Source organism: Lycorma delicatula, chromosome 4, assembly GCF_047948215.1.
Source record: "Lycorma delicatula isolate Av1 chromosome 4, ASM4794821v1, whole genome shotgun sequence".
Classification (NCBI taxonomy): domain Eukaryota; kingdom Metazoa; phylum Arthropoda; class Insecta; order Hemiptera; family Fulgoridae; genus Lycorma; species Lycorma delicatula.
In genome coordinates, this window is record NC_134458.1 from 6576253 (window position 1) to 6590242 (window position 13990).

Here is a 13990-nt window from a genome sequence, read left to right on the forward strand (position 1 = left end):
ATTTGGCAGTCTCGTCTGTTCACCCATTGTAGTGTTCTTTTTGCCGACAACGTTTTTTTACGTAAAGTATCTAAATCAGGGCTCCACCAGTAAGCATGTTGCTTCTCTGGTACCTTCATCATAACTTTTGCCTTTTCACATTCTTCGATTACAACTGTAACTAAATCTTTCGGGTCAGTAATATGTGCAATTCTTCCGCTAATAACTTCAGCGAAATGGGAACATCCCCTTCTGGAATTCACTGTTCTCATAGTTCGAACTAAGCATGGTTGTGTTATAATCTTGTAAGCGATAAGAAAATGGTCAGATAAGCTTTTGTCTTAAAGTACTCTCCAGTTATTAAGTCCTGCAGCATGTTCTTCTGATATAAAAGTTAGGTCTACAGCCGAGCATATGTTATTACACCAGAAGGTTGATTCATCAGCATTCATATATGTAAGGCCCAGAGCATTGGTTTTCTCTGCCAAATGTTCAGCTTTAATGTTATGGACAGACCCTGCAAACTCAGGAAATTTGGCATTAAAATCTGAGAAGAGTACCTTTTTTCTTCTGAATTTAACAATCTTTATTCCCAATTCTTCAAGAAAAACCACAAAATTTTCTACTCTTGTGTTTGAAGAGTGATATACGGAAAAGATGACTATATCTCCTAGATTGGTCCATATGAAACCAACATCTATACCGCATTTCCCGACCTGAGTCCCCATTGTTGGGAAGCCTATTGCAGTGATTGATGTTCTTTTATCCATCCTGGGCCTTTTGTTACCAATATATTAGGTTCAGCAATTATAACAATGTCTACCTTCATTCGTATCGCCATCTCCCAGCATATATCATGCACCTGTCTACTACACTTAGCATTCAATTGTAATATTCTCATTTGGATGCCGTACATCTTGTAGTCCAGTGGTCCTCCACACCACAAATTACGCACACCCTAGTTCCTGTACATTGGGCACTCTTATGACCAGGCTTAACACACTTGAAACAAAGGTGACGTCTGTCCTCTCCCTGGCAGTTCGCAGTCACATGGCCAACATCCCAACATCTATAACATTTTCCACCACTAGTTTAATCACTGCACGGTAAGTAGTTATCACCATTGCATTTTTTGTCTCGCCGTGTGCCGGTCTAATTGAAGAGATCTTAAAATCATCAACACCACCAATAATCTGAGCTATAGCATCTTTAATCTCCTGTTCATCAGTGTCATAATCTATATCTCGTTGGTGAACACCATCCCATGTCCATCCCTTATTCTCATGTCCACTTGCCAATCTGCAGTTTTCTTGCGTAGCATTGTAGTAAACTCTTCAGCCTTCTGTATACCTTTCACGTGGATACATAATTCATTATTAACTCCCTTCCTCAAAGAAAGGGCCTCCTCACGAGATACAGACTGCTTCATTGTTCCAAGAAGCTCAGCGTAAGACTTTCCCTCAGATTTAACTACTACTGTGCTACTTCCATCTATAGGCAGGGTAGATTTCTTGATCCCTGCACTAATGGTATGTTGTTTGGAACTTTCTTCCTTTGTCTTCAAGACTTTTATTCTGTTTGCTTTGTCTTTGGCTAAATATACCAGCATTTTACGAACTAACACTCCCAGCCTACCACCAGGCACAACAAGCGTCGAAGACCCAATTTCCCCTATTAGTTTTCTAATAGCCTTCAGTATAATCAAAGTCGTATTCTCTTCACCCTTGGATGTCTTGTAATATATCGTGTACACAATTGTCTGACTTTCAGACTCTTTCCTCCCCATGATAATCGCTTCGTTCTTAACTATATCATCTGGTATTACGCCCATGACACTTCGCGCCTGATGGTCATGTGGGTCTGTCTGACTAGAGACCTCACAAAAGTAGGCTGTATCTCCATTTTTAGGAGGGTCTATTATTTCTCCAGGCCATCTCCTCCCTAATAACATATTCAATTCTTCATCAGACAACTCATTCTTCAACTGTTCGTGTATCATTTGTTCCCTAGACTATTCCTCAGTCTGGGTAGCCTGTGTCACCTTAGATAATGGCAGTGACATCTGAGTAAGCGAATGAAAACCCTTGTATATCTTTGTCGGCTCGTTTTCATGGTGGGTTATGTACTTTGTTAACCCAGCCTCTATGTTCTGTTTCAAACTGAAGAAAAGAGGTCCCAGCTGATATGTTAATTCCACCGCAGTACCCATTTTCAGGACTTGTTCCTCTGAAGATAGTAGCCTCAGTCTTTTACCCGGACCTTTCTTAAGTTTTGCAGTCGTTTTTTGCTTAGAACTTCCAGCCTTCAATGTCCTGCAAGTGGCAGTGATCTTTGTCTCTCTGTGGTCAAACAGCTAGTCCAATCTTCTTGAAAATTCAAAATTTTCGCATCCGCAGAATACCCACATGATAAAATAAGGGTAGTCAGGGGGTGAGTAAAATGTATAACCCCAAAAGTGAGGTCAAAAATTTTTTGGAGGAGGACGGTCAGGGGTTCTGGGGGGTCTGGATTGATAAAGATCCCAAGGGATCTTATTATTGTTAATAGCAATAGGTCTATCACAGAAAATTTTAAATAAAAAATTTTTCCGTTAACCAAAATCACTGAAACTTTAATAACACATTGAATACATTTTTACCAACAGTTCCCAATGCATGCACCAAAAATTCAAAATACTTAAATAATACAAACATCACTACATTAAAACCCATAAATGAAAACAAATGTAAAAAATATTTATAATAATTATTCCTACGCTAATAAAATATAGAAAAATTGATTAATGCATATAATGATAAAAATGCTTACAAACCCATAACTATGTAATAAAATATTAAAAATATTATAATAATAACAAAAAATAAATATGATTTTTCTGGTATTTATAAAATAAAATGCAATAATTGTGAAAAAATATATATTGGAAAAACAAACAGGTCTTTTAAGGATAAATTTAATAAACATTTTAGATCATTTAAAAACAAAAAAATATTTTTTTCAAATGTAGCTGACCATTTAATAACTAATAAATATAACTAAAAAATAACAATAATAAAAAATAAGAAATTTTAGAAAAAATTTATATATACAAATATAAACGTGAATTTACCCTCATGAATCTGCAGACAGTTTGTTTGGGGCATTCTTGTAAAAATTATTTAAGTTGGTAATACGGTTGATAAGATTTTAATAAAATTAAATAATTTTAGTAAAAGAAATGTTAACTTTAACTGCAATTTTAGTGAATGTTTTTAAACTTTTTAAAAATTTTTTGACTGAACAACTGGATGTTCTGTAAATGTTTAAAGTTTTTATATTTTGCCCAATAACTAAATTTATTAAAAGTAATTAATTATAAAAATGTTGAATGGTAGTTGAATGTGTAAATCGAAATAAAGATAAATCAGGAAACATTACTGAGGATGGGCGTATCCCTGAAAGCGTTGTAATGAAAAAGAAGTAAAGGTAAGAATGTTTCTTTAATTTTGTACTTGACGGATTGGCTGAAATTCAAAAAAAAAATGTATGTATATATATATATAAATTCAGTAATCCTAAAATGTTCTTCTTTTCATAGTCAATACTATAAAAGCATATAAAATGTTGAAATGTAATGAGTTATTTCACGTGTACTGCATGTAACAATTGTAGGTTATGTTTTAGTGTTTCACAATTTAACCACTCATGCCACCTTTCAGCCGATCTGTATGGCAGTTATAGAATTATTAACAAAAAGATAAGTACGTTCGATAATTTAACAAACATAGAGTTTTAATGCCTGCAGGTTAACTTTAATTTGAACATAATTTCTATCAATGGTGTTGACATTAAATTTCTGATTACATATCATTATTGTTATGTTCTGTTTATGATTATCACGTTTATATTTAAATTTTGCAAGTATTTCATTTTTTTTTAGGTGTCGCATATATGTTGAAAGTAATAGATTTAAATTCAGAGTTTGATTCACTGCATTGGTTTCAATCTGTACAAGACACATATCATTATAGGAAAATGAAAAATAAACAAAGAAAAGATGACTCCACTGATGATAAACTTCAACAAACACTTAGCTTAACTTTGAAACGACTTGAAACTTATCATCAGGTATACTATTATCAATTATTTTTGAAGAAATTTATTTATTTAAGATTTTAATGATTAAAGAGCAAAGACTAATTAAACAGTCTAATTATGTATTTGTACTTTCTGAGCTTTGTGGAATTATTCAGATTATCCCTTCTTAAGTGTGCCTCGGCTCAGAGACTTTAGCACTTGTTTTCTTATACATGATGTACATTGAACTAGACTGAACCTAGTTCTGGACCTTTTATTTATTGTTGTTATATTCCAATGATTCTTGATACGGTCTCTTGGCAACCATTCTGTTATTTGATTTTGTTAATGACTTATAGCCTAACAATCCTGATCCATAACAAGCAATAGGTACAATCATTACACAAACAAGGGACATATCTGCCTGTGGGTCGTAATTCACCAGCTGCAGAAAATGTCCAGAGAATGATCTGTGACATGAATTGACCAGTTAATTGTTTTAAAAAGGAAAGGACCGTGTTCCCCAGTCAAAATGCCAAAATATTACTTAAATTACAGTTGTCCCTAATAAATTTTATGTTGTAAAATATTTCCTAAATATAAAAAAAAATAATGCTTCATTTAGAGAGATCTAAATCCCTTCTCAAAATTTTACTATGAACTATTGATGAATTGTCTGTCCTAAGTGTTTAAAGTGCATCTTGAGTTAGTAAATATGAAAAAAAAGCAGTTTTGTCAAGAGAGAATCAGAGAGTTCCTAGGAAACTATTAAGTAGAACTTGGCACCGAACTGAAGTAAACATAAAACTGTCTTCAGTGAATAGCATTAAAATTTGTTTTTAAGCTAACCCACAAAAAAGGTGATTAGACAAGACTAAAAATGGTTGAAATTTATACTAAGTAATATTATACTCATACCTAGATGATTAGAATTGTGTTTCGGACACAATTAGAATTTTGTTCTGACAGAGATAACTTGAATTTTAATGTTTTCAGCTGTTTGATACTGTCTCCTAGTCACCATTCTGTAATCAGGTACTGATTAACAGTCCTGGTTGGTGATCTAGTGATGTAACATGCTACAGTTACACAAGACAAGTAAAAAGTGCAGTCGCATAAAAGCCTCAATATCTATACAAAACATCTGAAAACTTCCATGTTATCATATGATTTTATCAAATACTTGAAATCCCTATGGAATATCAGGTTGAATATATAAATGTTAAATCTAAAATTAAAATATCTTATATTTTAATATAACTTTTAAAATATTTCTTTTTCTTTTTTTCTATTTGTCAGAAACTGAGAAGGAAAACATAGAAGAGCATTAACTACAATATGAGAATAATACATTTTGTGCAAATAAAAAATAGTCATGAATTCAATACATTGGAGCAGTGTGAAATCCACACACTTATGCTCTAAGGTTGTAAAAAAATTATGTATTAAAGAACTGTAATCTGATATTGGATGTCATTTTAACTATTATGTAAGTAGTGCAAGCTATAGCACTATGAATAAACAAGAAGTAGTTTTGTATGGAGTGTTTGTATGCAATGGTCTACATTGCATACAAACACTCCTTTAAAAGGAATTATCCAGTAGTTGTGATAGACCATCTATTAAAATAAAAATATTAATTAAGATAATTACACAATTAATTTTATTTCCATTTATTTATTTTTTATTTTTTTACAGGAATTTGATTTACTGTATTACAGTTTGAGTAGTGCTAGAATTTTTTTTCAAAGAGATACTGAGACTAATGATATAGAAACAAAAAAACTTCCACAAGATGAAGTGTAGAATATCAATTACTTTTCTATCACTGCCTTGACCAAACTTTTGAGATAGTGAAAACATTTACAAAGAGAAGATAAATATTGTTTTATATTTTATGAACAGTTGAATAATGCATTTAGAATTTAATCAACATGTATTATGTATTATTAATAAAATTAGTAATTTTGTGTTATTGAATGAAAATCATAATTGATGTTGAAAAATATGACAGTACAAAACTCAAAGTGACTGAAATCTTTAGATAATTTAAAAAAATGTTTATTATAAAAAAATCGTTGAATGTTTATAAATTAATTAAAGTTGTTTTATAGTTTTCATTACATATATTTAATTTTTTTTCAAAATTGGAGTTCAACAGCTAAAAATTACATGCTTATAATTTATTACCTTTGTCATAATTGTATATTATAAAAATATTTAATAAATTATTTTTACTTAGTCATACAAAAATTGGTTTGATGTTATGTTTCATAAACTTGCATTTGTATACTGTTTGATGTATTTTGAATAAATAAATTACTGGTAATGCTAAAAAAATAAGTTTTAAGAAGAAATTTTTGATATTGTATAAATTACTGATATTATTTTTTTTTTTATTTTACTAATATACTCGTATTAAACATTAATGGTGTATGTAGAAAGATACGAGGTCTGAAAAGTTTTGTGCCTAACATAGAAAGACATTTTTTTTGTCAAATATAGTTCTATTTTTCAGCAAAGTCTCCTTTCAAGTTGTTACACTTTTTCCAGTGACGCTCTACCTCTTTAACCCTTCCAAATAGTAGCTGGCGTCTTTCTTCGCAAAATAGGCGTTTACATATGCAATAACCTCCTCATCCGATGAAAATCTCTTTCCTCCAAGCAAAGCTTTAAGGTTAGGAAATAAAAAAAAGTCGCTTGGGGCCAGATCTGGAGAATACATTGAGCAGTTAACCAATTCAAAGTGCAATTTGTGAATTTTAGCCATGGAGACTTTCTTTTCTTTTTCCTGTTTAGCCTCCGGTAATTACCTTTCAGATAATACTTCAAAGGATGAATGAGGATGATATGTATGAGTGTAAATGAAGTGTAGTCTTGTACAGTCTCAGTTCGACCATTTCTGAGATGTGTGGTTAATTGAAACCCAACCACCAAAGAACACCGGTATCCACGATCTAGTATTCAAGTCCGTGTAAAAATAACTGGCTTTACTAGGACTTGAACGCTGGAACTCTCGACTTCCAAATCCACCGCCTTTCAAATACTTGCATTTGAATATGCCTTTCAAATGCAAGTATTTAATCATGGCACGATATTCAATTTTTCCCATTTTCAACAAAAACACTCGCAGTGACTTACTCAAATGATTATCAAACAACAACTGAGCATCCAAAATGACTGAAATGTTAGTGAGTACCTTTCAATGCATGCATGAATACATTCCCTAACTTTTATTGACAAATGCTGCCATTTTCATGTTGAGGCTCAAAACTTTTCAGACAACCCTCGTAGTTCAGATGGAGCACCTTCAGTTCATATTTTTATAATGTTTGTTAAGTAAAATTTTTTTTTTGAGACATGAAACAAGAGTTCAATTTCATAAATGTAACATTTTCAAAACCCATGTCATAACATTTTCGTTCCCTTTTGTCGTCATTTACTAGTGCTGCTATTATTGCCAATGTTTTTTTCTTTTTTTTTTTTAGTTAAAAAGACATATTTAGAAGGTGTCAAAAATATATTGGATGTAAGTTTTGTGTAATTTTTATAATATCCATTATACATTTTTTTTTCTTTTCCTGTTTAGCCTCCGGTAACTACTGTTCAGATAATACTTCAGAGGATGAATGAGGATGATATGTATGAGTGTAAATGTAGTCTTGTACAGTCTCAGTTCAACCATTTCTGAGATGTGTGGTTAATTGAAACCCAACCACCAAAGAACACAGGTATCCACAATCTAGTATTCAAGTCCGTGTAAAAATAACTGGCTTTACTAGGACTTGAACGCTGGAACTCTCGACTTCCAAATCAGCTGATTTGGGAAGACACGTTCACCACTAGACGAACCCGGTGGCTCATTCTACGTTTTTGTCCATGACTATACAATGAAAATCATGGAAATTGTTATTGTTTAATGACAAAAAAGACCAAATATATTTTTTATGACATTTGAAATGGATGGCAAAAGGTTGCACTGCATAATTTTCCTGGATTTGCCCTTGACAGATTTTTATTTCAAAGCTCTCCAGAATCCTTGAAGTCATGTCCCATAGTATGATTCCCTTGTAAGGGAACATTTGAATAAAATTTTATGCTTTAATGTAAAATCTGATTAATGATAATGGAAGAAAATTAATAAAAACATGAAATCAGGTACTGCTTTACCCACTAACCTGTGTGGACCTAAAACTAAATATAGTTAAGATCTCATGCACAGAAATACTGTAGCCTAATTTGGTGCTTAACACCAAAGTCTGATTAAAAATATTAAGAAAAAAACTAAATAAAAATTAATGTAGGTATTGCCATATTGCCATACCCCCTTATTAGATCAGGGCAAACATTTAACAAAAGTTAGGACTAGACAAATATTTTTTTCCAAGTGTCATGAGTTTTAGTAATCTGTTTTGGGTGTATATATCAAAATGTTTGATTTATATATATATATATATATATATATCCATCAAACATTTTAAAACAAGCTAATTTTATCTGTTATATATGTAAACAGCTCATACACTACTAGCACTGTATCAAATTTCAAGTTCTACAAAGCTCACAAAAAGTTGAAATTTAAAAATATTGTTAATACCCTCTTTTTCTGATTTAAGTTGAAAATGTAATAGCATCGGTGGGTGCTCTATATATAGAAATATTTGAGCCAAATTTTAAGTTAGTTTAAGTTTTAATGTTCAGAAATATTTTTCAAAATAAGCCAACACGTATAACAGGTGTGTAAATATGAAACCAGAATTTTTGTATAGAAAATACACGTTTATTGTATGAAAATGATAAAAAATATTTTATTCAAAATATTTTCCATCACTAGCTATTCATTTTTCCATCTCTGACAATTTATGAATGCCATGTCAAAAAAACTATTGCTTGTTTGAGGCAAACCAATCATCAAGCCATTTTTGTACATTTTCATAAGAAGTAAGTGCTGCTCAGCAAGTGCGTGTCCCATCAATGCAGATAAATAGTAGTCGAACAAAGCCAAGTTTGTGAGTAAGCCGCATGCGAAAGTATTTACCAACTGAACGCCTCAATCGTTTCCTTGACCTATTTTTCTGTGTGTGCTGGTTCATTATCATGAAGTAAAAACACTTTGTGTTGCCTTTTTTGATATTCTGGTTCACGCAATGCTTGATTCAAATTGATCATCTGTTGCTGGTAGCATTCAGTATGAATGGTTTTGCCAGGTTTTAGTAGCTTATAATAGATCACACCCTTCTGATCCCACCAAACACAGACCATTGTCTTCTTTCCATAGCGATTTGGTCTTGAAATCAATGTTGATGGTTCGCCTGGAGTTACTCATGATCTTTTACACTTCAGATTCTCAAAATATATCCACTCTTCATCACCTGTCAATTCGATGGAGAAATAACTCTCTTTTGTATCTGGTGAGCAGCATTTTGCAAGTTGTTTTTCAGTTTTCTTGCTGTCTGATTCAGTTCATATGGAACCCATTTTCCAATCTTCTGGATCTTTCCCATGGCTTTCAAACATATGGAGACTGCTTCTCTTGTTACATTTAATTGATCTGTGAGTTGTTGCATTTGAGCATCATCCTCATCCAACAATGCTTGCAATTCGCTGTCTTCTAACTATTTCAGTGGTCTTCCATCATCATTTCTCACGTCAAAATCGCCACTTTTGAATTTTTTAAATCACTTTTAACACTTTGATTTACCAAGAGCATGCTCACCGTAAACTTCGACAAGCATTCAGTGCAATTCTATAGCAGTTTTCTTTAGATGGTAACAGAAAATCAATGCTGTCCACAAATCGTAGTTTATAGATACAAAACTCAACATGTTCAACGCTAATTCAAACTATGCTGTTGTATGAAACTTGTATTGTTATGAGTTGAAAATCTTTGTCAGGTGTCAAAGAAAGAAACCTGCCTCATTGATGCGATTTGATGGTAACTACATTTGCCATCTATGGGCAAATTCCAGTTTCATATTTACACACCTGGTATATCCTTCCAAATTTTATGTGGTTTTTTTTTGGTTTTCAGTTAGAACATTTTCATTTGTCTTATGAAACGTTAATATTTGCAAAAACCACAACATCCAAAATTTTAACCAATCACCATACTTTAACTTATAGCTGCTGCAGTAGCTAAACCACTGTTGCCAATAAAGTAATAACATTTTATACAGATCTAGTTTTCAGAACATAAACCAATACAAACCATTATGCACAAACCAAATGGCTCTGGAATATAAAATGTAGCTGCTTCAAGTGCACAATATTCTGCAGTGTAAAAACAGGGTATCGTTTCAAACAAGGATACAATGAATACTGAAAAAAACTCCATTGCAGTACAGGTAAACATTTGCCAAACACCTCATGGACACATGTCCACTAATTTTAACAACCAAGATATCCTATAAGCTCACAAAAAAAGGACCAGAACTTAACACACTTGAACATTACAAAGTATTATAACAATCAGCAGTGTATAATAAATGAACAGACATAGTTAAAATCCAGCATATTTTTAATTATTTGCACACATTGCATGCATGTATTTCTGCACTGCTAGTCGCTGAAGATCACTATAAAATCAGTTAAAACATTATGATGTGGCTTTAAAAAATGTTATATTTATTGAATTTGGTTCAGTTCTCATTGAAAAATTTAGCACTTAATCTTCTTCACTGACTGATGTAAACAAAATCATAATAACTTTATATTTTAAAGCTTGCAAGCCTGAACCCTCAAGGCCTCTTCTTGGAACAGTCTAGTAGTAACCTGGTTTAAAAAGTATCAGAAGGCAGTCAGTTAATCAACAGTTTGACGGTATTTAAAAGTTAATACTCTTCGGTATTCATTGGTGGTGGTTCGATTAAAATCTTAATTATCAACTGACATTGATGTATAATGAATCTGTATTCATTTTCATTTGATTCTGAAAAAGACAGAGAGAGAGTGGTATGTGAATATTAGGATGGTATTCAAATGTTGGTAGACAACTTGGCATGTACAGGTGGGCCATGAGAAAGTATCCCACCATAATATGGAATATTGAATAAAACATTAACATTATAAGTTTGCCCTCAGGACATTGGCATGAAAAACTGGAACAAATGAAGGGGACGTACGTTTCTACATAAGAACTCCATTCACGTGATCGTTCCTCCCTTCCATCCTCTCACCATCAGTAATGCATTCAATACCAGAGCAAGTGAATAGTGTAAAGTCATACATAAGAACCAGTTCTTTGAGAGAAACAACAGATATTTCATAGGGCCATTCCTAATTGTCCTGTCCCAGCTAAACATAGCATTCAGTAATTGGTGAAGAAACGAAGCCAAATAGGATCTGTTGTAAGTTCACCAAAGAACAGGGTGCCATATGTATGCACTCCTGAACTTTGTGCACATATTTCCATAGTGGTGCTTCGTAGTCCTCGCAAGTCAACCAGAAAATTATTGCAACAGGTCGAAATGAGTAGAACAACCTGCAGATGTGTCCTGAAGCGTTTGAAGTTGAAAACATACCACATCACAGTTATGTAACAATTGAAGGAACCAGACAAGGGGAAAATGTAGCATTTTGTCACTGGTTGTTGAATATGGCTGTAGACGATCAACTGGACCCATTCATGTTTATCATGTCAGATAAGGCATGGTTTTATTTATCAGGATACATAAATGCCCAGAACACAGGTATTGGGCGACAGAAAATTCACACCTAATACACAAGGTACCCTTACATGACCAGAAGGTAAGTGTGGTTGCCACACATGTTATTGGTCCAAAATTTTTTGACACCGCAGTTAACATATAGTAGATCATTTTGGATGACTTTGCTCAACAGCTGACAGAAGAAGAACATGAGTACTGTTTTTTTCCAGCAGGATGGGGTGACACACACCTGAGAGGTCACTTATTTGTGTTCATGAACTGTTCACTGCTGAGTGAACAGTGTGTAGAGGATTATAGTTGCCATGGTCACCAGACTTGTCGACATGTGACTTTGATTTATGGGGAACATTGAAAGGATAAGTGTATCAAAACAATACATACCCAAGCGATGAACTGTTTAGCTATTGGTGGAGAGCATTTTCAGCATTTACTCTGAAGATTAGTACAAGTGTGTTAGTCCTTAATATCAGTTTTACATAGATTACCGTAGTTGTTGTCAAGGTTACTTTTTCGTGGCCCACCTGTTCGTAGTCATGCCCAAAAATGACAGCTATAACAGGATTTAGAGATTTCTTGTCTGCAGAAAATGAGAATTGGGATTTTCTCCTAGTCCCTTCTTCACTGTACCAAATACACTGTTGTCTACTGGTATATCAGGCCCACCAAAATGCAAGTTAAAGTCAGGCTTATAATTGACAATTTATTCACATCAAAAAGTGACTATTTAATGAACATTGTAATTCAGAGAAAGCAACTCTTAACTAGTGTACTGCTGCTTATACCCAAGATTCATGTATCACAGTCCAAAAAAAATTCTCTGAAAGATGGTGAAATGGATTGCATTTCATGTAACAGTTAATGCATTCGTGACTGAACCAATCATTACAAAATGTTTGCTGTAGCTTTTTTGCACTCCTGGAATGTTTGCAACAGTTCAAACCTCATCAATCTCACTGCTGTGAAAATCATAAATAAATAACCTAAAATTTCTTTTATTAAATTTAATGTAATTGTCTATAAGAGATCAATTTCTATTATTATTGTAAGGAATGTTAAAACAGATTAATTTGATAATAAAAATTAAAGGAAATGATGATTATTTACATATTTATCAAAGTTCTGATGGGAGGAACATTAAATTTTGATATCAATATCAACTTACTCAGAAAGTTATTATGTGTTTAACGTAATCTCTCTCTAATCTAGCAGCAACCTGCATAAACTCAATCTCACGCAAGTAAAATTACACTAGATTTTAATATCCTGAACTAAGAAGTTCCTTCAGAGTAGTCATACATAATTGGCATAGACTCGACTTTCAATTTGGTTTAATATTTTCATAATGCTTAAATCAGTGAGGTCACACATAGGAAGAAAAATTTATGATCATAGATGTGAATCTGTGTCTGAGCGTTCTAAAAAACTTGAAGAGCAACATATACGTTCTGCTCATTATAAAGTTCAATCTTTAAAAAAATATGTTATAAATTGTGAATAATGATAACTCTTAGAGCAAGAGCCCACACATAATTAATAAAAAGCTGTTTCCAATTTTTGAAGTTCTATGCATGCAGCACGGGCGAAGCTGCAACAGGGGATGCTAATCACTATAGAAAGTGGCATAAACATTCTCAAAGTAATGAGCATCCCATTTCAGGCTTATTGTAAAGGAAATGAGGAATGAAGTGATTTTATAAATGAATTTTTTTATAAAGATGCAGATTTCTTCTCAGCTGTTTGTGTCATGTGAGCAGCTTTTTTTCATGCTGATAGTGTTTTTCAAAGTTATCCAAATTTTAAACAAAAAAATGACAAAGTAAAATAAAGTACATAACTAAACAAAATCACTTAAAAATAGCACTTTTAAAACCTTTAATTTTTGTTGTCAATTTCAAAAAGATTAATTTAGGATTTGTAAGTATTTTGTTTTTGTTGGTTTTTAAATTGACTACTTATAAAAGCTAAAATTTAAAGAATTTTGAAAAAGTATTATTCATAATATTTAGTGTCATTTTTTAAAGTCCATTTTATTTCATTTTTATGTATTCTTAATTTTTTTGTGACAGTCAAAGTAAAAAAGATTCATGTGATGATGAAATATTTGATTTGAGGACAAACATTTTTTGTGATAAGTATAATTAGATATCTTCTACCTGTGTTTTAATAGACAATTAACAATGGTATGCACACAAAGATGTTTTTTTTAGAATTGTGGAGATCGTTGCTCTAAAAATGAAAGTCATATTAAATAAATGTAGTGCAGTGTTTTTATTGCCTTAAAATTCTAT

At 32.4% G+C, this 13990-nt stretch overlaps 1 protein-coding gene across 2 annotated transcripts in view; it reads left to right on the forward strand.

Annotated features, from left to right (window-relative positions):
* Positions 1-6365, forward strand: part of SWIP (strumpellin and WASH-interacting protein) — a 135724-nt gene extending 129359 nt beyond the window's left edge. Inside the window, exons 18-19 of one of the 2 annotated variants that reach the window (XM_075362217.1) lie at positions 3899-4086; positions 5734-6364. In XM_075362217.1, coding sequence (XP_075218332.1) covers positions 3899-4086; positions 5734-5841 — 296 coding nt within the window. In that variant the 3' untranslated portion in view covers positions 5842-6364. Of the gene's footprint in view, positions 1-3898; positions 4087-5733 lie in introns of both variants that reach the window. The other variant, XM_075362218.1, reaches the window with a different exon arrangement.
* The last annotated feature ends 7625 nt before the right edge of the window (positions 6366-13990 follow it).